The 24,702-nt window shown below is 48.6% G+C and overlaps 1 protein-coding gene across 4 annotated transcripts in view; it reads right to left on the bottom strand.

Moving 5' to 3' along the window:
- Positions 1–24,702, bottom strand: part of HIP1 (huntingtin interacting protein 1) — a 125,635-nt gene that overhangs the window by 63,029 nt on the left and 37,904 nt on the right. The window contains exon 1 of one of the 4 annotated variants that reach the window (XM_072640237.1): positions 10,252–10,740. The exons of 2 other annotated variants lie outside the window; for them this stretch is intronic. In XM_072640237.1, coding sequence (XP_072496338.1) covers positions 10,252–10,269 — 18 coding nt within the window. In that variant the 5' untranslated portion in view covers positions 10,270–10,740. Of the gene's footprint in view, positions 1–10,251; positions 10,741–24,702 lie in introns of those variants that run through there. One more of the 4 variants, XM_072640236.1, reaches the window with a different exon arrangement.

The raw sequence follows: 24,702 nt of genomic DNA on the forward strand, positions 1-24,702 counted from the left end.
CACTCCTTTTCCTTCTTCTCCCCACAGAGGAAGGACCATGCCCAGCCTTCACTTCACAGCCAGGAAACCTTGGCTCAGAGCAGCTAACTGATGTGCCCAGGGGCCTGCAGGTAAGTAAGCGATGTAGGTGAGATCTGAACCTGGCTCCTTGGATTCCATTCCATTTATCTTTCCACTGGAGCACATTATCTCTCCTCTGTAGAACTAAACCCTCCCTGGCCCTGGGACCCATTCCTCCCTGACTCCCACAGGATCTTGATTCAGCAGTCCCTCCCTCTAATCCAGCAGTCCTACTATGTGCTACATCTGATGTGAGGGGCTATATATACCAGTGTAAGGAATGAAATAACCCCTTCTCCCAATGAGCTTCCGTCCTGATGGGGATGTCCACCAGGGCACAGAAAACATACACAGCATCAGTATGAAGTGACAAAGGACACATATCTCTACATGCACTAAGTCATTAAGTACCGGGTAGTTAGGGAGGGAGGGTGTTGGAGGTGGGGGGAGTCAGGAAAGACTTTGTGTACAAGATGGTGTCCAAGGCTGCTCCTTTTCCAGGGAATTATTGACTTTCACTGTGTAGGCTTCTAAGCTACCCTGGTGCAAAGGCACCAGCGTGTCTTGGGTGTAGCACACACACATACACACACACACACACACACACAACGCATACTCACACTCACTCAGGCCCACCCGAGATCTGTTGCTTATGTCACAGGCTAGCTCTTGGGGTGGGGGAACAGGGGTCAGCAGTCCTGCTGTTGGCTACAACGTATCAGAGTGACCAAGGGGTCCTCCCAGCAGGGAGCCAGGCCCACTTCCAGCTCCACAGCAGGTGCCCAGTCTTGGCGTGTGTGCAATACATGACAGAGTCATTGTATCTCTTCACCAGGTAAGGTAAGACTCACTCCTCTCCATCCATCTAAAGGGAGTTTTTGTGCCACACCTATTGGCAGCGCCCAGGACCTCACTGAGGACCCCTAAAAGCCTTTCCCACATGAGGCTTCTCTGAGGTTGATATTGGAAGGCAGCTGGGAGTCTGAAATCTCTGAGCACTGCCCACACCTATCTGAGCTGGAGCCACTGACTGACCCAAGAAAGGCCTGACCCCCCTGGGGATCTTTATGTGGATCCAAGGAAATAACGTGTGAAGGCACTTTGTGAGCTCTAGGCAGTACGCACATGATTCCAAGCATGACTGTTGCCTCGCCCATGATCCCATCAAGTCACGGATGGAAATCAAGCAGCTGGCGTGCCATTTCTGTGAAGCTTTTCTTGAAGCTCGCTTGTTTGGGAGGCAGTATGGTACAAGAATGCTAACTCCACCTTCAGGAGTCCTGGGTTCAAATCCTGCCATTAACACTTACTACCTGTATGATCCTGGGCCTGTTTCCTCCTCTGTAAAATGAGGGGCTTGGGCTCAATGACCTCTGAGGTACCACCCAGCTCTAGACACTGCTTCATTAAACAACCCTGGGCCTCAGCTTGCTCATGTGTAAAATGGGAGTGTTCGACTCCAGGGTCTCCCAGACCCAGTCATTTGTGTATACGGCCTATGAAATGACAGGATCCTTGAGGAGCTGCTCTGCACTCCTGTCCCAGCAGATATGCTCCCAGGCCCCCCAATCTGAGAGGCACCATGAGGTCCCCTCCTGTTTGGCTATCTCTGCCAACTTCTTACTCTCCCTGTCCTGCCCCTCCCCCCCAAACCCCACAAATCTGGTCACAAGCAGAATTTCCCTACAAAACCAAAGTCTTATTTGGACCTTGGAGAAAGGGTTTCCCAAAATCCCTTGTCTATTTTAGGCCAATCATTGGATTATTCTGATTTTTTTTATTTGGACTGGACCTTTAATTTCATTAATATGGGGAACTCCCACAGAGGAAAGCCCCTCCACCAAAGAATGTTGGTAATGATGCCACAATTTATCATCCTAGAGAGTTGCCTGAAGCATTAAGAGGCCAAGTGACTTGGCCAGGGTCATACAACTGGTATTTGTTAAAGGCAACACTCAAAGCCAAGTTTTCTTGACTCCAAGGCCAGATTCTTGTCTATGATATCATGGGACAGCTCCCATTCTGAACATGGTAGGTGTTTACTTAACAAATGTCAAGTGGAATTAACATCTTCTGGGGATCGTAAGGGCAGAAGCTTCTGTAAGGGCTCTGTGTATGGCAGGGAAGGCTGACAGGCCCCTAATGGGATGGGCCAAACGCTGCTTAGTTCAGAAGTAGATGGCTGGGCTCTCATTCTGACTCTCCTGAAAGTGCTTCAATCCTTCTTTCTCTTCCCCAGTTGCCCCTTCCCCACCTCTGCTCCCCATCTCCCATCTTACCTTCACCCCTACTCCACTCTCAACCAAGTAAATCTACCCATATGATCTACTCTTACTTCTGTCTGTGAAACCACATAAAATGTCTCTCCCTCAGACCAGAAGACCTTTTAATCCTGTTAAGAGGATTTTGAAAGGAGTCTAATGCCTCCTACTACCCACTCCATACTCTTAGGGAAGTCCTATGAATCTGGCTGCTGGTCAAAATCCCCTACAAATCCAAATTCTCATTGGATCATCAGAGAAATAGAATCAAAGGATCTAGAGCTGTAAAGAACCTCGGAGGTCAGCTGGTCCAATCCCCCCCTTTCATTTTATAGATGAGGAAACTGAGGTCTGGAGAGAAGTGTCTTAGGATCATAGAATCATGGACAGAGAGCTGGAAGGGGCCTTGAAGGTCTTCTAATCTGACCTCCACATTTTGCAGGTGGGAAAACTGAGGTCCAGACTTGTCCAAGGTCCCACAGGTAATTTCAAAGGCAGGATCTGAACTCAGGTCCTCTGACTCCACGGCCTGGACCTTTCCCAAAGATGACTGTATCTTGGGTTACAAGTCCTGGTGACTTCTTGTGCATAGATGATGAAGTCATCCTCCTGTTTGGGGAGGGGTGGACACCTGGGAGAGCACACCATCTGGTCCTGTCATCTACCATCTAGGACTGGGATTACTGCATTCCAGAGGAGGAGAAGATAGCTGCTGACTGCCTTTTCCAATAATGGGCCCACCAAGGAAATCCCTTGGCTAGATGTGGGTACGCCACATTACTCATACTAGTGTTGGGCTGGTTGTTCTCTGAACTACATCTCCTTCCTTATGGTCAATTCTTGTCATTTGTTCCAAAAAGGGGGTAATGGCATGGATGATGGTTTTTCTTTTGGGATCTGGACTCTTTTACACAATTTGTTTTCCACAGTGGATGTCTTTAAGGAGATCTGACTTAATCAGAGAAGCCCAGAACTTGAGAATTGGAAAGATCTCAGCAGTCTCCAGTGGTGGTAAGCTCAAATACACACAGGGCCACTAAACCCTGCATTTGGATCCCTATGGGCTACAGAGTGACTTAGAAAACCACATATTAACATTATCTGCATCTTATTATATTTTTATTTATGTTGTTAAACATTTCCAAATTACATTTTAATCTGGCTTAGGCTACATGGGATCCACAAGCTGTGTATTTGACACCTTGGATCTAGATTAACCCAGGCCCCTCAAGAATAACCACTCGAGCATGTCCAGCAGGGGAACATCAAGTCTCTGCTTCAAGACCTCTGTGGAGGGGGAACCTACCACCTTCTGGGGCAGTCCTTTCCACTGCTGGACAGCTCCCATTGTGAAGACATCCTGACATCAAATCCAATTTTGCTCATTCACCACTTCCATCATTCACTGCTCTTGCTTCTGCCCTCTTAGACCAAGTAGAACAAATCATATTCTTCCTCCATTTAACAATCCCTCAAACATTTGAGGACAGTCACCATCATGTATCTCTTCTAAACCTTATGTGATTACTGGTTTGCTTCTAATCTCTAGAAACACTTCATCTTGTCCTTTCTTCCCAAAACATGGCACCCAGAACAGAACACAATACTCTCAATGTGGCCTGACTGTAGAAAATACCCCAGGACAATCTCTTGCCTGGTTCTGGACACTCTGGATGATGGAAGCATCAGCATGACCCAAGATCACACCAATGTTTTTGGCTGCTCTGTTCAGCTGCTGTCTCATAGACTCCTACCGATCCATATACCATGAGATCCCTGGGTCTTTTCCACAAACTGCTGTCTAGAAACATCATAGCTGTTGAGCTGGAAGGGATCTCAGAAACCACCTGATCTAACCCTCTCCTGGCTCAGATGGGGAAACTAAGCCTGGGGGAGGAGGAATGATGTGCCCAAGGTAACATAGGTGGTAAGTAAAAATGTGGGGATGGATTTGAACTCAGATTCAGTGACTAAGTTTAGTACTCTTTCCACTGAACTGAATCCATCCAACTTCTCTGAAATTCAATAAAAATTATGCTACAAAGCACATTAAATTGTACATAACTGCTGCCTCAGTAATACTGCTACTACACATATCACTTTGTCCCCAAGAAGGTCGAAGACAGTGATGAAGTCTCACTTGGTGGGATGTCTCTCCATTAGACTGTGAGTTGTCTTTTGCCTCTTTTTATATATCTAGAGCTTAGCCCAGAGCCTGACACATAGTAGGTACTTAATATCAATTCATTGATGCTGGCAAAAATACTCAAATCACAGCTTTTTGGGGTAGCAAAGAATGAATGGCTGTACACCTGTGGTATATAAAATGAAATGAAATATTATTGGTCATAAGAAATGAGGAATATGAAAAAATCAGGGAAATGGGCAAAACTTAAGTGAACTCATACATGCAGAACCAGGAGAATAATGTACATAATGACCACAATAACAAAAAGGAAAACAATATGGAATGCCATAAGAACGCTGACTGCTGAAGAGACCAGTTGTAACTTCAGAAAACAGACGGTGAAACATTCCTGTGGCCTCTTGGGAGGAAGGTGATAAACAGAATGGGGCAAATGTCAGACATGGTCAACGTGGTGATTTGCTTTCTTAATAGGATTTCTTTATTTCAAGAAAGAGTTATTTTTTAAAAGGAGAGTGTGGAGTTAATGGGAAATGCCAATGATATGAGAAAGGAGAATCTCTCTCACTCACACACACACACACACACACACATACACACACACACACACACACACACACACACACACACACACACACACACACACACACACACCCCAACTGTTCGAAGATCTAATGGTTGAATTATCAAATCTCAAAGTTGAAAGGGACCTTATAAAACACTTAGACCAATTTCTCTCCCAATGAAGGAGTTCCCCCTCTCTATAACATCCTTAGACATGCAAATCTACCCAATGCTTCCATGCTTCTAGTGTCCAGGAACTCACTACTTTACAATGTAGCCCATTTCATTTTTTAGATAACTCTAGCTACTAGAAAGTTCTGTATCTTGGGCCAAGATTTGCCTCCTGGTTGTTGTAACCCTATACCCTTGCCCTCTGGAGCTGCAAAGAACATGGCTAGAGCCAATTATCCATCCATTCCCAAACACCATCAACTCAGAAGAGAAGGAGGGCACTCTATCCTCTGGGCTCCAAACTAAGAGACTGTCAACTGTGTCTTGAGCTGCCATCTCCTTGGGAACATCCTCAGGACAATTCCAGGAGCAGACAGGATGGTGAGGATTTCATCCTGTTCCCATACTACTCAGATTCTTTCTGCAAGACTGTCATGTTTTAATGCCTTTTCTTTCACCATTGCGTAGAGATTATGAGCACTTGGTATCCATTAAAAAGTTGCTTTTAAGTTTTTAGAGATAATCTGAATGATTGTGGACAACAACGGAATGTGTGATGAGGGCTGGATCCAGGGAAACTTACTGGCTGAGTTTTTAAAGGCATTTTGATATCTATACTTGTCATGGAGGGCTTTCCCACCTGTCATTTTAGACAAGACAGTAGACTTCTATTGTAATCATAATATTATTGTTGGAGTAATTGCAGTGGTGGCAGCTCCGGGTTATTTTGTTCTTTCCTGACACCAACTCTGGCATGGCATGAGTGTCGTTACACTCAGTGATTTTCAGGGAGCCCAAAGTCATACAATTACGAGTGGCCAGACAAGGACTTAGACTAAGGCTTTCTCATTCTGGGGTCAGTGCTCTTTCCAATATGCTGACACCCTTCTTTAATGTCACCATTCTATAGGTGGTGGTATCGTCTAAGTGGTGTCTATGGTCTAAGCAGATCTGGAATCAGAGGACTTGGGTTCACATCCCACATTGGGCACTTACTAACTCTGTAAACTTTGGCCAAGAACTCAATCACTCTGGGTCCTAGTTTTGCCATTTGTAGGGTGAGGAGTGGGAGAAGATGGCCTCTGAAGCTCCTCTTAGCTCAAGTGCTACCATCTTCTGAGCTGAAATGCCATCTCCTCACTCTTGTTACCTTCTAGTTGCCTGAGGTTCCCTTGAGATCATTATTCAAATTACAACCATCACTGCCACAACACTTCCAGATCACTCTCCTGTCTTTGAACCTGGAAACACAATCTGAACTCAGCCTTTCCCCTTAAAATTTCATAACTGCTGTACATATTTGGGTTGGCTTACATCTCTCTATCTTGTCTCCCTTTTCAGACGATGAGGTCTTTGTGGGCAAAAACGTCTGTTTTTACTGTGCAGCCAGTAACACGCATTCTGTAGGTCAGATAAAGGAATACTTGATCATCTACCTCACATAAAAAAAGACCAGTGATGCCAGGACACGGTGATATCACAGGCTAATCAATAATTCAGCAGGCTGACCAGATGGTGAGACTATTGTTCCCAGACATTTGTACCCTGATTCAAGAAGATGACCAGCCTTGGGAAAGCTGGTCTACGTTTTGGACAGAACTGGCCAATCAGAATGTGGCCTTTCATGGTTCCCTCAGGCCTTTCTAGAGCAGAAGAGGGTGCGGTGGGAGAGGAATCTGGCTGCCTTCTCTTCATATCATGTTCATCAGGAGATGGGTCAAGCTCCACCAAGGATGCTGTTCAAGTGCTAGCACTGGGGGGAGGATTCTTTTTTGGGGAGGTCCCTCTTCTTCTTGAGGGAAAGCACTCAGCTGTTGTTGAAGTAGTGGACTGAGGCTGCTGCATCAGGGATGAGGATAGTGGGGTGTTCAGCCTAAAGAAGAATGATCTTGGGGGCATTCCTCACATGGGAGAAAAGCTCAGGATGGGCCTGCCTGAGCCTCAGTGAGTATGCCTGGATGGACAAAGGTATTCTTGCTCCAGGCCTCATATGCTCTTTATAAACAGCTTGGCATGGCAGATCTCAGGCTGGGCTCCTGATAGCTGAATAATTGATGAACATATGATATCACCTTTGTCTGGGCCCCAAACTGTCAGGCTGCTCTATGGGGTCAGAAGACCCTAGGAATGAAATCCTTGCAGAAACTGGTCACCAGGAAGCCTGCTCTATCCCCAAAAAGAAGCAAGGAAAGAAGAAATAAAGATAAAAGGAATCCTGCCCCATCCCATGCAACTCCATCCTTGCCTCTCCCTCCTCACCTATAAGGACTAAATCATTAGACCTTCTGTGGACCTGGGGCTAAGCTGGAACTATGTGTTACTCTCACAAGCCCTGGTGTGGTTCTGTTTAGGGATTGGTTGAGGGTCTCCGACACAAAGGAACCAATGTAGGCGCCACGTGCCTCAATTTCCTAAACTGTAAAGTAAGTACGTTCTACGAGATAGCCTCTGAGATCCCTTCCTGCTCAAAATCTCTTATCCTGAGTTACTTCAGCTCTCTGGGCCTCAATTTTCTCATCTGTAAAATGAGGGGGTTGGGTGCCTTCTGAGGTCCTTTCCAGCTCTAAATCCAGAATCCTAGGGTCTTCACAGATAGATAGGCTTTGCATTGCTTCTAGACGCTTACTCCCTCCCCAGGCTCTTCCCGGCCTCCAGTGCTTGTCCCCTCTGCGAGACTATGGACACTGCACCAGAGCAAACCTGAGCTTGGTCCCGGGTGACTTGTTCGTTGCATCTGTTCCACAAACTGGGACGTGAAGCCTCTGGAGCCAGGTCAGCTTCTCTGCTCAGTGTCAGATGCATCCCTGCCTCCGTGCGCCCGCCTGTCCTGCTGCCCTGGTCTACAAGCCGCCCCCCCCCCCATCTCTCCTCACGCCCCCACCTGTCCCTGAGTTCCTGTCACACACATAGTGTGTCTATGCTTACGCTTTTATTTAAGACTTTAAAGGTAGACGCTGTGTCCAGGGCATGGACTCTGTTCTCTGCTTCCTCATCTCCCCCTCATGGCAGATATTAAATTAATAGCAATTAATAAAAGGCCTGGGTGTGGGGAGGGGGGACAAGGGCAGAGTGGCTCCTGTGCCACATGATCAGCCCCCCCATCTGTTGGTCAGACACCTGTCAGTCATTTGTCTGGGGGATCGGATCAAGGGACCATAAAAGCAGTAGGTGTTGGGTGCCCGACATTTGCCCCCCCATGCCCAGGGAAAGGGGAACCTGCTGCCTGGCAGTTTCTCAGGGTCCTGTTTTCTCAGGCTGAGCACATTCTAATCATCCTCAAAGGGCTGGGGGCTGCCTTCATGTTGGTTTTCCCTGTAGGCCACTGTGGGATTAAGTTGTGAACAGCCACCCCTATCCAGCCCTGCCTGGCCAAGGCAGCTCACCTGCCCACTGGGTCACACGGGTGACTAAGCGACCACAGAGGTTTAAGTCTGGCCCACCTCCCATCTTTTATTTTCCACTCTGCCCCCATGCCCTCCCCTTTCTAGCACTACCCCCTCCCTATTCCTGCAGGTGTCCCTGGGGGATAGGGATCACCTGCCCCTTTGTACAATGGTCCCAGTTCCACCCCGTCCTCTGCAGTTTTCTAAAGGAGGGAGGAGGGAGTGGGCAGAGAAAGCCAAGGAACAGCGGGCTGAGCCCCCATAACCTGAGCTGACAGAAATTTGCCTGGATTCTTCCATGGTGATCACCGCTCAACCCCGCCCTGGAATACTGACCTTCTTAGGAACCTGGCTTTAATCCTGGACAAAAATATCCGAGATAGCAACACTTCCCTGAAAGCACCCCACCCCACCCCCGATATTGGGCCCCATCAACTATCAACAATCCCGAAGCATCCTTGTAGCCCAACAGAAAGATCAAGCTATGTCCTCACCAGTCCATGATCCAGATTAGTGGGTAGAGACCCCCACCCCAGGGTTCTACCCCACCTGGAGGGGATCAGTCAGTTAACAGGCATCATTAAGTGCCCACAATGTGATGTGGGCCAGGGGGCAGAAAAGCAAAAGAGACAGTCTTTTCTCAGGAAGGGTCCATTCTATCCAGGGTGTCCACAATGGGAGCAAGGTAGGACTCCTGGTTGAATGTTATACCAACACTAGGGCTGCCCCATCCACACAGGGGGGAACCACCCGCTAGTCTCGGAGCTCAGCTGCACATATGATAATCAGCTCTCTGTTGGGGAGGTGGGGTGCCCCAGCGCTTCCGAAGGGGCCAGAATCAATTAAGGAAAGTACTCAACACCTGCTATGTGCTCAGAGCTGTTCTGGGAGGGTGGAGTGACAAATACCCAGTCCGGGTCCCTGAGGGCATGTGGATCCCTTTATGAGCAGGATCTGAATTGCTACAGCAGTTGGGAATGGAAAAAGAAAAGGGACCTTTGAGTTTCTCAGGCTTCTCTAAACAGGATGGATAAAGGCCCCCACACCTAGTCACCAAAGCACATCCTCTCTCCTGGAGACTTGCTCCCCCCACCCCCGTCCTTCTCATCTGTCTCCCCGTCCGCCTGCGTTCCACCTCTATCTAGCCTTGGTCTTTCCAGGTTTCCAGTTTGTAGCCTTCCCTATTCTATGGACTACACTAAAGGATGGCCATGGCTACCTTGCTGTGCCCTCTGCCCATGCACCTGAAGCAGGTATGTGGGGCCCAGAGGGAGATACACTCCACCACACTCGTTCCAAACCTGTTGGGTTTTACTAAGAGTTACGGGACAGTCAGATAGCTTGGTGGGGAATCTCCATTTCCTTGGGGTGAGGAGGTGGACTGGCAACCCTGGAGTTCGCCTCTCAGCTGGCAGAGAGGATGCTATCTGAGCATCCTCAATATCCGGAGACAGCCTCCTCAGCAGACTAGGAAGCAGCTGGGAGAGCCCCCTTCCTTCCCACTGTCTCTGCCTCCCTCCCACAAGCTGGGAGCTGGGCCCGGGTGAGGCAGGGCTCCACAATAAAGAAACTTTCACTGATCCCTGGATGTAGTTCCCGAATGGGGGGGAGGTTGGGAAGCCAGGGGAAGGAGGGGTCACTGGCTAGAGCCCCGCAGTTCACTTACCATCTTGCTCACATCCATGACCGAGTCTGGAGTCGGGAGGCGGACCAGATTCCTGCTCCCCTCTAAGCTGCTACTCCTGGTTAGTTGGGTGCTGACAGTGCCATGTTAGTGGGCAGAGGGGCAGGGAGAGCCTGCCATGGAGTGCGGAGCTCCCATGGAGCTGGACTGGCACAGAGGAAGCAGGGGAGGGCGATGGGGGTGGAGGGACAGGGAGAGATTAAAAAGCTGCGAGCTGCAGCAGCACACAGAAGGGGGGGCGGCAGGATGGGGAAGAGAAGGATGGAGTGGGGAGGAGGAGGGGGCCTGCGGCAGCTCCGGAAAGCAAGCCCCCCCACGCCTGCCCTCCACCTGAGAGAGGAAATCTAGAGATCAGCTGGAGTGAGGGGCCCAAGCCACTCTGGGAGGGGAGAGGAGAAGGGGGCGAGGGCTCCGAGGGCTGCGGCGGGCTGGTGCACGGGAGCCAGCAGCAGCAACAGCAGCGGTAGCGGTAGCAGCAGCAGCAGCAGCAGCAGCAGCAGCAGCAGCAGCAGCAGCAGTGGCAGCCAGGGCCGGGCAGCCCCAAGTGTGTGATTTGAATAACAAAAGGTCTCTTCTCCCAGAGGATGGGGCAGCAATGGAGAGATGAGCCAGTGGTGGGAGAGCCCAGGCCAGGCAGCCAAAGCCTGTGTGCGAGAGAGAGAGAGAGAGAGAGAGAGAGAGAGAGAGAGAGAGAGAGAGAGAGAGAGAGACAGAGAGAGAGAGTGTGTGTGTGTGTGTGTGTGTGTGTGTGTGTGTGTGTGTGTGTGTGTATGTGAGGCAGGAGAGGTGGGGAGGGGGAAGAGGGAAGGGGAAGGGGAAAGGGAAGGGGGAAGGGGGGCTGTCTGACAATCAGTCTGACTCAGGAAGAGGAGGCAGGGCTAGCTGAAATAGGGGAAGGGGATGGCTTGGAGATGCCTCCCCGACCATGACCATCGCCAGGGCCCTCAGATCACTGCAGGGAGGGTGGAGGGCAGTGGGTAGGATAGTCCCCTGGGCCCCTCCCGACCTGGGTTGGGATAGACAATGAATGAATTCACCACTAGGCTTTTCTGGGAGGTGAAGCCAAGGCTGTCGGAGAGGAGGAAGTGAGACAAGTGCTGTCCCCATCCCCCAACACACACACACACACACACACACACACACACACACACACACACACACACACACAGAGCACACTAGGGAAACGCGCTGAGGCCATCAGGCGGTCAGCGTGAGGCAGCCCTTTACTGGAAATGAGCAGCAAAGGGCAGAGCTGGGCCACTAGAGCACCTGGGCTCTTCTCCTCTCTGCCATTCACTGACTGTGGCAAAGTCACATCACCTCTGGGCCTCAGTTTCCTAACTTGTAAAATGAGAGGGTAGGGCAAGGTGATCTCTGTGGTCCCTTGCAGTCCTAAAATTATAACACCATTTAATCAATAAACATATAGTAGGTGGCTACAAACCACAAAGTTTCAAAGGCAAAAAGCAAAAGTCTGCCTTCAAAGCGTTTCCAATCTACTAGGGGAGAAAAAACAACAAAGGTGCATATACAGAAGTGTACAGAGATGTGTGCACAAATATACATGCACAAATGTGTACACACGTACATGTATATAGGTACAAAAGCTCCAAGGTTATTGGCTGGGAAGGTGGGGGGGGACTGGGGATGCCTCTAGGGGATCAGGAAACTTCTCATGAAGAAGGTACCATTTGAGCTAAGCCTTGAAGGAAACTTGGGATTCTGAGAGGTAGAAATGAGGAAAGAGAGAGTTGGAGGCATAGGGCACAGCCAGTGCAAACACATGGTGGTGGGAAGTAGGAAGGCCAGTAAGGAGGGTCTCCTAGGATTCCCATAAGGATGGGCCCTAGGCAAAGGATCTAAAGCTTCCACGTGCAAGGCCCAAGCCTGATCTCCTCCTTTCTGGGACTGAGGCCTCAGCACCAAGAACTAAGACTCTTGGTCCCAGGCTTTCACCACCTGGTGCCTTAGTATGCTCCTTATGAATTCAATTCAACAACCATACATGAAACACCTACTGTGTGCCGGAAGAGAGGCATTGTAGAATATCGCAGCCTCAAATTCAGAAGAATTGGGTCTAGTTTCCTGTCTCTAGCACAGACTGGCTATATGACCTTGGCTGAGTCACCTCTTAGTCACCTCCTTGAGGAATTTCTTGATCAGCAGTTCTCTATGTAATGAAGTCACAGACCCCTCCAGACCACAAAAAAGGACCAACGTGCCAGACGGTGCCACCTGGGACTTGGAGGGCAGAAGCTATTTCCTCTCTTGTCTCAGCATTTGCCTGGCATACAGGAGGGACATAATATAAGTTTATTTGAATCGAGTGTGCTGGAGTGAGGGTCATGATTCAGACCTCCAAGAGAAGAGACCAGACTCAGAATTTGGTCACCAGTGGAGAGACAGAGATGGACAAAGATAGTGTCAAGGACAGAACTCTTGAAGATGCCTCTGGAAGCTGAGCTCTCCTGATGGGAAAATCTCCAATGCAGATGGTGGCTCTGCCTGAAGCCCAGAGACCACATTGCGTCTGGTGAGGGGGCCACCGAAGGAGAGGACATGTCACTGGCCCAGCCTAGCCGGGCCCCAGAGGCACAGGGACACCCCTGCTCCCCAATCTGGTGCCCCAGCTTAACAAATGCTTTCATATTAACCAAGGGTAGAACTTCAGGCTGAGACCACACTGATGTGACCCCCCAGGCTCTGAGTTGTGGGGAGAAGACCCAATGCCTTCAATATCAAAGTCATTGCCTCATATCCCTGGATAGGACTGAGAAAATAAATCAGAGGGTGTGAAGTGTATGGCAGGAATGCCTGGGCAGCAGTGGGAAGTCCTGGATCCCACATACTTGGCCCTCACCTAAGTAAGAGTTCAGAAGAGCCCTTGAGGGACTATGAGGTCAGGTCACTGTTGTGCCCGTATCCCAGCATCCTCTCTTAGCTCCCTGTCTCTTGTCTTAGGATCACAGGGTCTGAGACTTACAATGGAAAGAGATCTCTGAGGCTATCTCACCAACACACTCAGTTTAACAAAGAGGAAATGAAGGCCTATAGAACTGAAATGACTTGTCCAATTTCACTGGGATAATAAATGGTAGGTAGAACCCAAATCTCATGATTCCACACTAGTGCTATTTCCCACTGTACCATATTCCTTCAACTTGGGGCCCCTCATTCCAGCCTACCTTTCAGAAAGCCCTAAATACACAACAGATGAATGAAGAATTTTCACTTTGTCTTTGTACCCCTATTGCCAGGCATGTAGTAGGAGGTTAATAAATACTTGTTGCTTGATGGATCGAATATCAGTGTTCTCCTTTGTGCCCTACCCAGGACCCAGGCATAAGACGCTGACCTGGTCAAGGTCATAGTCAGTCTGTATCAGAGACAGGAAACTAGACTCAATTCTTTCAAAGTCTGAGGCCACTTCTCTCTGTATTATTCCATAATGCCTTTCTCCTGGCACACATGCCTGACAAATTGATCTGAATTCATAGGGAACAGACCAAGGCACCAAATGGTGAAAGCCTGGGACCAGAAGTCTGAGTTTTCTCCTTTCCCACCCCCAACAGAAATCCAAACAAACCGCCAAAGTCAACCCTAAGAGGGAAAGCATTAGCCTGGACTCGAGAGAGAGAGGCCTCTATTCTTGGCTCTGACCTCAGCAAGTCCTTCCCCTTGGCTCTGTGTTCCCATCAAACAGGGGATGTAATATGCAGAGAGCCCCTCCCACCTGTTTGGAGAGAGATGTTGCCTTCCACCCTCAATGAGCCAAGAGGAGGGGAGTCACTTCCAAAGATGGTTCCAAGGTCATGGTCCTTCTCCTTCCCCCCAGGGCTGGTCCTCACTCCTTCCTGGCTTGAGGTCCAAGTCTGTTCGAGCAGCAGAAGGCCCAGAGAGTTTACTACAAATACAGGCATCGTCTAGCCTAACATTTGGAAATGGATCATTTATTCTATCAACCAATGAGCATTTAAAAACACCTCTGTGCTCCCAAAAACATGACAAGTCAAATAAGCCTAATAGGGCAGCTGCCTGTTCATAGAATCACTGAATTTGAGGGCTGAGATGGGGCTCAGAGCCACCTACCCCAACCCACCTGCCAAAAGAACCATTGGCTATACCACAGATAAGCGATCATCAAGGCTCCCCTGGTAGACCTTGGAGGAAGGGGTGCCTGAGCACTTCTGGATAGTCTGAATGGTCTAGTTGGCCTCTTTGGAACTCTGACCATGGCTAGTCTGCCCTCTTGACTACAGAGAATAAGGCCAAAAGCCCACCAAACACCTGAAAACAGCTCTCATGTCCCAATGGACACAAGGCTTCTCTAGGCTAACCCTGCCCACTTCCTTCCTCCAAGAAGGCACCAAAAGGTTACTCAGGATCACAGACCTGAGCTGGAAGAGACCTCGAAGGCTACTAGTCCAACCTGACCATTTTACAGATGGAGAAACTGAGGACCACAGTTAAATGACCTGGGTTTGAATCTCAGTTCCATTACTTCCCAGGGGTACCCGTCACCTTAGTCACACCTGAGCCACAGTCTCCTCATGTGTAAAATGAGGAGCTTGGACTAGAGGGTTTCCAATGCCCCTTCCAACTCTTCTAAGGTCTTCCAGATGGGAAGGACTCAAATCCACACCCCCTCTGCGACAGTGCTGGAAGTGGGAAATCCGCTGAGTCCCATAAAGTGATGTTTTATGACATTCATGTTGTAACCTTTCATTCACAGCCATGTTCTGGTGACTTTACTGAGAAAATCAACCAGGGAATTAGGTACTACTGTAACCACATGATAACTAATGAGATCTAGGACGGCTGGGCCTGGAGCCGGGAAGAGCCGTCTTTCTGAGTTCAAATTCAGCCTCGGACACCTAGTAGGTGTGTACCCTGGATAAGTCACTCGATCTTTTTTGCCTCAGTTTCCTCCTCTGTAAAATTAGCTTTAGAAGGAAATGGTAAACCACTCCAGTATCTTTGCCAAGAAAACCCCACATGGGGTCACAGAGAATTAGAAAGAACTGAAACAACTAAACAACAGAAAGGCTTTGAGATCTGTTACTGTGGGACATTGAGCAAGGCAATCAGTTTTCTCCTCCTTAAAATGGGTATAGCAATCCTTACCTAGATCCTAAGGGTGTTTCCCTCCCAGCCTGATGCAGTTATTTTTCTTTGCCTCATTAAAGGCGCCATCCCCTGACTACTTCTTAAACAGGCCTTTTCACCGAATGGGCATTACCTCACCCTCAGTGAGTACCTGAATAGACTTTGGCCTAAAGGGCCCAAGGTCTCCCAGTGCATCCTGGGTCATCTCCAGTCATCCTGAGGAATATCAGGTCTCTGGATTCAGATGGCTCTGGAGAAGTGAAGCTCATGACCTTGTACAATCCTTCCTCACTCAAAACAACTCAAGTGTAAGTTTTCATCATTTCTCTGATGGCATGGTCTTCTTCAAAGGACTAACACAACAAGATCCCAAGGCTAAGGTGGGGATTGAATAACAATACAGATTCAAGAGCTGATTCCACCCCTGAAGAGTGGACCAGATGATCCCTGAGAGAATCTGTAATAATTATAAAAGCTTTAAATCCTAGGCTGGCTTCACCTGCTTCTCCCCATTTGGGGCTGAAACTCTTCTGAGCCAGGGAGGTGAGACTTTGGCAAGCCTTACCAAGACGGTGCCACATCCTGGTGAATAGAAGCTGGAGGCAGGAATCAACCTTAGGAGGATGTGGACTGAACCAAGGCTTCCTCCATGCCTCAAAACATGGTAATCCAGGAGAAGCCAGCATCAAAGGAGCTTCCTTAGCAGGGGAAGGAAGCCAAAAAGAGGTAGGGAATGTTGATGTAAGGAGGGTTGTCCAAGTCCACTTGCTTTGGTGAGCATGGAGGGTGATGTCAGGAGGGTGGAAAGAGAAGGTTTTTGGCAGGCTAATTCTGTGGGGTTTTTTTTATTTTGGGGGGAGAGGTAGGGAACCATGGAGAGCTCTCAATGAAGAAAACAGTAGTCGATCCAACCCACACTCTGAAAGAATCCCCAATAGAACTCACATCATTATAAGGTTTACAAGACAGCCCCAGGACAGGCAGTGTGAGGCAGTGGTTAGGGAGTTGGCCTCCAAGCCAGAACAAATCCCCCCCTTACCCCATGGGTGTTATCATTCCTCAGCTGGGGAAGCCCTCTCTCTTGATCTCTTCTGGGTCTCAGTCTGGCCACCTGGGGCCCCAGGGCTCTGGATGGAGATGGCAGGAGGTGGGAAGGCAGTTGAGCTTCTTGTTTGCAAAATACACTTTGTATAATCTCTCTTTCACTGGGTTCCAGGCTCCTGGATCCAGGGCTGGAAGGACCCTAGAGGGTATCCAGCCCACCCCCTCCTTCTGCACAGATGGGAGGCTGAGGCCCAAGGAGCTGAAATCAAGTCACCATTTATCAAGTACTTGTCATCTACATGGCCCTGTGCAGAAGGCTAAAACCCTTTGCAGGCCAGAGAACCTAAGATTTAAAGACAACATTGTGGCCTAGAAAGAACAATGACCTTGGAGTTGGAGGACATGGGTTCACATCCTACCATTGCCTCCTACTTCCTGTCTGACTTTGGACAAGGCATTTCCCTTCCCTGGGCCTCAGTATCCACTTTGGTAAAATAAAAGTATTGGCCTGGATGCCCTGAGGTCCCTTCCATGTCTAGAACTGGGAGCTCTGGGGCGGCAGATTCAGCTCAGAGTTGGCTGTGCTCCCCCTTTCAGGGTCTATCTGGGGAGGAAAGCATGGGGAACCACAGACCTCTCCCCTGCTTCTCTCTACCAGGCTTTCGTACTGGCAATGACCCCTCCCACACTCCCCCCAAACAGACTCAAATCCCAGGAATGGCCAGGTTTGTAGGAGGTTGGGGAGACCTGACCTCAAAGGTCTGAGGCTCAGAAGGCAGAGGAAAGCCAGGGGAAGAAATGGTCCCTTGCTTTTAATTTCTCCTCCCCCTCTGCTGAACCACAAAGCAGATCCTCCCCTCCTTCCCAGCCTCCTGAGCCTCCAGCTTCTCATGGCCAGGCACTGGACATGGACAAGGAGGCCGGGGTCTGGGCCTCAGCCCACAGGGGCCTGTCCACTGGATACAGGCAGTGGCTGAAAGATTATTAAAGAAATAAATTTCTGGTAAGATGACCCTGGGCAACATCATGTGGGATGAGCACGCTCAGTGGGGTGTGTTGGTGGGGTTGGGGGAGGGTCAGAGACTACTGTGTGTGTGTGTGTGTGTGTGTGTGTGTGTGTGTGTGTTGCTCAGGGCTTCCTTCACTCTACTCTCACACTGCACACAGCACACTACTCTAGAGGTGCTGAGCCATTAGCCGAAGGTCTTGGATCCCAGGGTCTGGCTGAGCCCCATCTCTCTCCTCCACTCTCCTCTAGCTGGAATTCCAAACGCTGAGACTTGGTTGCTAATGCATGTGTAAGGAAATCAGGCTCCTCTTTATTACATCAGTTACCCACATACATACAAACAGAGGGCAGGGAGCTTTCAGATTTTGGGGGGGCACTCATAGGATTACAGAGTGGGAAGGGGCCTCAGTGGTCCAATCTGTGCCTGTCCCAAAGAAATCTCAGTCACCCAGTCCCTTGTCATTCAGTCAATATATATTTATTAAGTCAGTCAGTACCTATTCATTAGGAGTCTATTATGTGCCAGGAACCGTGCTAAGAATAAGAGCACCCTGCTCAGGTTGGATAGGACCTCAAGGCCCTCTAGTTTGCTTCATCTATGAGAAATTCCCATCTTGCCACAGCATCACCACTGACACATCCTAAGCACTCTGCACACAGTAGGCACATATATGCTTATTACTGGTTATAAGTAATGATAATATTTAATATAAATTTTGGACTTTAATAAGGGCCAAAGTTTGAATTTAAGAAGAGCCTGGACCTAATAGTCTCCTTTGTTATCTTAAGTAAACTCAGAGAATGCCTTTGGTTGTCAGAGAAGCAAATAGGGCTGACTTAGTAAGTTCCTTAGGAGACCCTTCTCCTGGCATTTTAGTGATAAGGAAAAAAACAGATACCCTGGGTTATAATTTCAAGTGAAACTTTGTTAAAGGTACCCTTTCCTGTATCAGTAGGAGGCCTGCCATCAGAGTGGTAGGATTTTCTCCTTATCTTATGTCACAGAGACATATGCTACAGAAAGGAAATTCACACAGTTTGGGATTATAAAACCAGTTGACATTACTTTGTTATGTCTTACTAAATTTACAATTTGTTCAACCAAAAGAATTCCTTTCTCACGGTAAAATGTATATAAGCCAGAAGATTTCTGTACCAGGTAGACAGATAATTTTTCTGACTCCATAATGCATTATGTACCATTTTCTTTAATAGGGAATTGTTTAACTAATTAAATCATAAAATGTATGCATTTAGCCTGTTGCCTTTTCTCTAACCAAGTTTTCAGGTCAACAGTAAACCACCAGGGATATTCCTATAATGCTTTTTGGGTATCCTGGTGATGTCAGGAGGAAACAAGAAAGAGCCTGGCATGTGGGGGCCGTCTCCTGCAGTAAACTTAGGGAGAATAAGGGAGAGTCATTGGGACGGGCAGGCAAGGACAGGGCACAGTCTAAGGACTCTCAAATCAGCTTGGATCTCTTGAGTATTTCTGGGTTTAGAAAATGCTTTCTTTCCAACAACCCAGTGAGTCAAAGTGTGTGAGCAGTAATTTTACGGATGTAGAAACGGGCTCTGAGGGGCTGAGAGTCTTCCCATGCCTGGTTCCTGCTGGTGCTGGAACTCCAACTTCGGGCTGCTTGACTCGGGTCCGGGTCTGCCAAATGGATAAAGGGCGGTGGGCACAAGTCTGCTGATGGAGCATAAAGTCCTGGAGTCAGACTGCTCTAACAGAGTATATTATATTCTGAGTGTAAGTCAGGGTAAGGAAGTCTGGTGCTTACTGACAGAAAATACTGAGAGCTGGACAGACAGATGGGTGCAGAAGGTCTGTCTGAATTAGGGACAGGCCTGAACAACAGGGTCTCTCCAACGAGGGCATTTCTACAAATTTCCAGCATTGTAATTAGGCTTAGACATACCTAGTCTGGCCTAGTAGAGGAGCTCAGGGGACTTCATGGTAAGAAAGTAATTGGTGAATAATTTAGAAAGAAAGAATGACTGAGAACCAGTCTGCCAACTGTATCATGCAAGATGCGGTTCTTGAAACTATATCTGAAGAATTTGAAAAGTTCATTCCTTTAAATAATTTTAATATTTGTCCTGAGATCATATTATATTATAGGTATTTAATACAATTTTTTTTTATAGATGCGGCAAAAGCCAACCGTGGCACTCCTGTCCTGACAATGAGAAATTCCAAAAGACCACATACTGTGTGTATCAGACATGAATAAATGAGATTTCACAGGAAAAAAAAGAATTCTGGAAAAGTGGAAAGGAGGGACCTCAGAAGCATCTGGTCTGGCCAAATCTCTAACTTTACAGCAGAAGAAATGGAGAACTGAGTTCTGGGGGTCTTGCTCATGGTCACAAGGATAGCAAGCTGCCAAGGGAAGGTTTGAACCCAGCTCCTCTGAGAGGGGAGCTCTGAACTTGCCCCTCTGATGCCAGAGCCTGAGTTCCAGAGGGGAGCTGGGGCAAGGGGTGAGGGCAAAGAGGGGATGCCACAGAACAAGGGAGTAAGCTGAGAAAATAATTTGCTTGAGATGTCAGGGGCCAAAGCAGAGAGAAGATCCTGGAGTCCAGATGCCCCAGTGGTTCCCCCTGGCCACCAGGATTCAACAGGGCAATCTTGTGTGATACTTCTCAACATGGCAGCAGCCTCCTTTTCCAAGGGCATGAAGGACACTCTCCTTCACAAACTGTATGGTCCAGATGAGTGGCCCTTCCTGCGGGCCCTTGTACATGACAATCTATTTCAAGTCTCCATGCCTATGCCCTGGCTGTGCCCCCTGCCTGGAGTGCACTCCCTCCTCACCTCTGCCCTGTAGAATCTCCAGTCTGTTTTAAGGCTTAGCGTTCATGCATAAGAAACCTAGTTGGATTCCCCTAAGCTGTAGCACCTTCCCACCCAATTACTTTGCACTTTTTTTGGGGTGGAGAGAAACTAGACTTAAGATTTCATGGGTACAGGGAACCCCAGAAGAGACAACTCCTCAAATCCCATTGTCTGCCTGAGGCCTCTTCTACAGGTTGATACAACTTCTATTGACACTCTATACTCCTTAGATGTATTTGCATGTTATCTCTTCCCTGCTCCCCCCCCATTACAATGTGAGATATTTCTTTGCCAAGGAAAGCGAGGAATACCCCACTCTGGGGGCTTTAGGTACAGTAAAGTCCAATCACCATATCTTCCACAGCTCCTTCTTTATCTGGATGCAGAATGAGATGAACAGTCTTTATGTCTCTATCTGGCCTACTGCACTAACTTGTGTGGCTGGTCTGGTCCGTGGCCACCTTGGATGATGTGTCAGAGAAACACAGCAGGACCCTCAGCTGAGGGAGCCTGTTCAGCTGGGTGGTGTAGGGCTCAGGGCTAGCAGGGACAGCTGGCATTGAAGGAGGGCAGGCCTGGCATGGAACCAGGACAAGGAGTGGGCCATGATACTGATAGATCAGGAAACAGAAGCCAGGAGTGGTGAGATAATTTGACCAAAGTCATATAAGTATCTGAGGTGGGATTTAAACCTAGGTTTTTCTGAGGCTGAATCAAGGGTTGTACACCAGGCTGCCTTGGAGAATGCCCCAGGCTGCTTCTGGGAATGATCCTTTCAGGATTAAATCAGGCCTTCCCGGATGACTAAATATCCTGACTCTTCCCCTACAGCCACTTAATTTGGGCAGCTGTCATGGTCTGTGCCAAGCAGTTGGGGATCCACGGGTACATATATTCTCCTTCCCTAGAATCATGGAAGGCCCTTTTCAGGTTTCCACCTTGTCCTCCCTACTTATCACCCCAATTCATTCTCTATTTCACCCCACCCCCAACTCTACAGCATCATCAATTTCCCCAAGGTCAAGGGGTATGGTGAAAGTCCCTCTGGGCCAAGTGCTTTGGGACCTGCCCTTTCATTTTTCATGCTATGAGTGCATTAGCCCAGATTGCTGGGGACAGAAAGAGCTCTCTGGCAGGGTCCTGGGGCTACTGAAAAAGGAATGGCCAAGAGGCTGAGCCTGGCACTTAGTAGGGCAGTGGGCTTCAGCTTTGCATCTGTCCACATGAGACTCTAGGCGAGAGGCAGCCAGGGGCTGGATATGCAACCCTATTGTGCAGGAGAAATGGAAGGGACTGAGAAGTCCATTACTGACTTAGCACAAGGACAGATCTCTTCTCTACCCACAGAGGGGGAGCGAGGCAGACCAAAGTAGAAAGATCCTGGGTTCGGATCCTGCCATGGACACTGACTAGCTTTGTGATGTTGGGACAGATTGCTTCACCACCCATTTGTAAAATAGGGGGATGGGATGAGCTGGCCTCTGAGGATTCCTCTCTTCTTGCTTTAGATCTGAATCTTAGAGTTGGATAGGGCCCCCCAAAAGTATGGTTCAATCCTCCCTGGGAAGCAGAGTTCTACAGTGGGAAGAAAATTGGCCCAGGGTTCAAGTCCCACCTTTGATCCTTCTAACCTGTGTATCCTCCCCCAGCCTTGATTTGCTTCCCTAATACCAAGGGCCTCTCAGTCCCTTCCAGCTCTAATTGTGTGATCCTAATTTACTTAAATTCTCTGAGCCTCCATTTTTTGATCTGTAAAATGATGACCTCCAATGGCCCTTCCAGCTGAGACACAGCATTGAGACAATCTTGGGCAAGTCTATTTCTCTGGCCAGTTTACTCATTGGTAAAATACAGGGCTGGGATGGATGAGTCTTCCAGTCCTAAAAGTCTATACTTCTTATGTGAGTTCCAATCAAAAGTGACCAGTGTCCAGTGGGGCTCCCAAAATAAGGAGACATGAGAGACATGCCAACATGGCAGTAACCCAAGGTGGGGGCGATGTCCTAGCAGCTGTTCTCAGGCCCTGGAAAAGGCCACAGAAGGGCCAAAGCTATCTGGGGACCACAGCCTTGCTTGTCCCTCTGAGGCTGCTTGGTTGGGTGAACAGCAGGTGGGATGATCCCAGGGGGCCAATCGTCCCTTGTCATGGGACCTTCCTGTTTGTGATTAATGCTGGAGAGGGGGCAGGATGGAAAAAGAAGAGGGAACAGCAGGGCCCTAAGTCTCCAGGAATCTGTGCTCCCTCCTATACAGAGACAAGTGTGATCTAATGGAAAAAGCCTGGGGCCTGGAATCAGGAACCTGGCATTGAAGCTGAACTCTACCAATAGTCAGCTGTGTAACTTAGTAAAATAAAAATAATGATAATTATAATAATAGCAAACTGACAATAAAGTTCACACCCCACCTTCCATGAATTATCTCATTCGATCCTCACAACCTAGAGGGAGTAAGTGCTACTGATACTATCAGTCTCATTTTATTGATGAGGAAACTGAGGCTTGCCCAGCAGGATTTGAACCCAGGTCTTGACTCCAGGCCCATTGCTCTATCTGCTGTTAGTGTGCATTGGACCTCAGTCTCCTCATCTGTGAGAGGGCATAACATTGCCAACCTACCTAACAAGGGTCCTGGGAAGAGGGAATGAGGTAAAAGATATGGACACATTTGGAATTAGGCAGCCCGGGGGCACTGAAACGAGATAGGGGTTTGGAGTACGAAACCTACCAAATCACCTGCCCTCTCCAGACCTCAGTTTCCCTACGTGCAAGAGGGGGGAGTGGGTGAGCTGACCTTTAGAAGCCCATGGGATTTACATGTAAGGGAAGATGGTTCATTTAGTAACCACTTACCAACAACATGGCGGGCCCCGTGTGGGACACAGAGATACAAATACCAGGGACTCCTTGAGTCACTTGGTGCCTTTGATGCTACACGGGCCTGTTCTTACCACAAAGCTGTACCTGACAATGCAGAACTGCTCCCATTTTACAGATGAGGGACCTGAGGCAGCACTGCTCCTGTCCATGAGCTTCTTGTCCAGGACGGGCTAGGAGGTGCCAAGAGCACACAGGGTGAGGGCTAAAGAGGATCTGCTCACCAATGGCTGGGGATGAGCAGGGCCCAGAATAGGGAGAGCTGATGGGCCCTCCAAGGCTGGAGAGTCCAGTTGTCTCATTTGGCAGATAGGGAAACTGAGGTCTAGAGCTGATAACAGATTTGCTCAAGATCATTCATTGGAAAATAGTCCTAGGACCTGACTCAGAGGTCCTGAGTGGAAACCATGGTGCACAGAAATGAAATGACCTTGGATAAGCCTCAAGGTCACAGAATAAGTATAGGAAGCAGAATCTGAACCCAGGACCCCTGACACTTGTAAAAGCTTCAGAGAGGAACTAGGCCCTGAGGGATGGAGAGAGGACTTTTCAGGCATAGAGAGTGGAGGTGAAAGCTGAAGAAGCACTGCAGAGGCCCATGTGACAGGACCCACTGATCGATGTGGGGGCTGGCCCCATCAGCCCCATGATTCTACATTATTAGAGCATCACAGGAAACTGGCTCGTGGAGAGATGGAGATTTAAGGCCGACAGGGGGAAGGCGGGGGATGAGAGGGGAAAGAAAGGGAGGAGGGGGAGAAAGCATCCAAAAAATAGAAAGGATCCCAGGCTATAATTATCGATCCCTGGTTATTTTTAGATGTTTGCTCACCCACACGGTCCTTCTGAGAGTCACAGCACAGGCTCTGTGTGAATGCTGGGGCAGGTGGAAGCTGCTCAGACAGCGTGCCTGGGAAGTGACTGACCCCCGGCACAAAGGCTACAGATAGAAAAAATCTCTGCCCCCCTGAAACTGACATTCTACTAGAGAAACCCCACATGTATAGATGAAGGGACCTAAAAGAGATAATAAATAATTACAAGGGGTTTTTTTGGGGGAAGACCACTATAATGGGGAGAGTTAGGAGAGGCCTCTGGTAGGATGTGACCCTTGAGCTGAGCCCTGAAGGGTTTCTAAGAGGTGTGGAGGAGGAGGAAAGACATTCTGGGTATGGGGGAATTGACTGGGCAAAGGTACAGAGATGGGAAATGGAATACTATATATAATAGTAGCAAGGTGGACTTATAGTTAGGGAGACCCAAGTTCAAAACTGGCCCCAGATACTTATTAGGTGTTGGGTAAGTCACTTCATTTCTGCCTGTGTGTTTTCTCATTTGTAAAATGGGCATAATAAATGGCACTGATCTCCCAGGATTGTTGAAAGGATAAATGAATGTGCTAATACTTGTAAGATGCCTTTGCAAACCTCAAAGAGTTATAGAAAGGCCAGTTATTATTTTATTATCGCTATTATAGGAGGCTAGTTTGGCTAATGTGTAGAGTGGGGGAGGTGTCCTGTAATTGGCCAGACTGTGGAATACCTGTGGAGACAAAC

This window comes from Notamacropus eugenii, chromosome 2, assembly GCF_028372415.1.
Source record: "Notamacropus eugenii isolate mMacEug1 chromosome 2, mMacEug1.pri_v2, whole genome shotgun sequence".
NCBI classification, from domain to species: Eukaryota; Metazoa; Chordata; class Mammalia; order Diprotodontia; family Macropodidae; genus Notamacropus; species Notamacropus eugenii.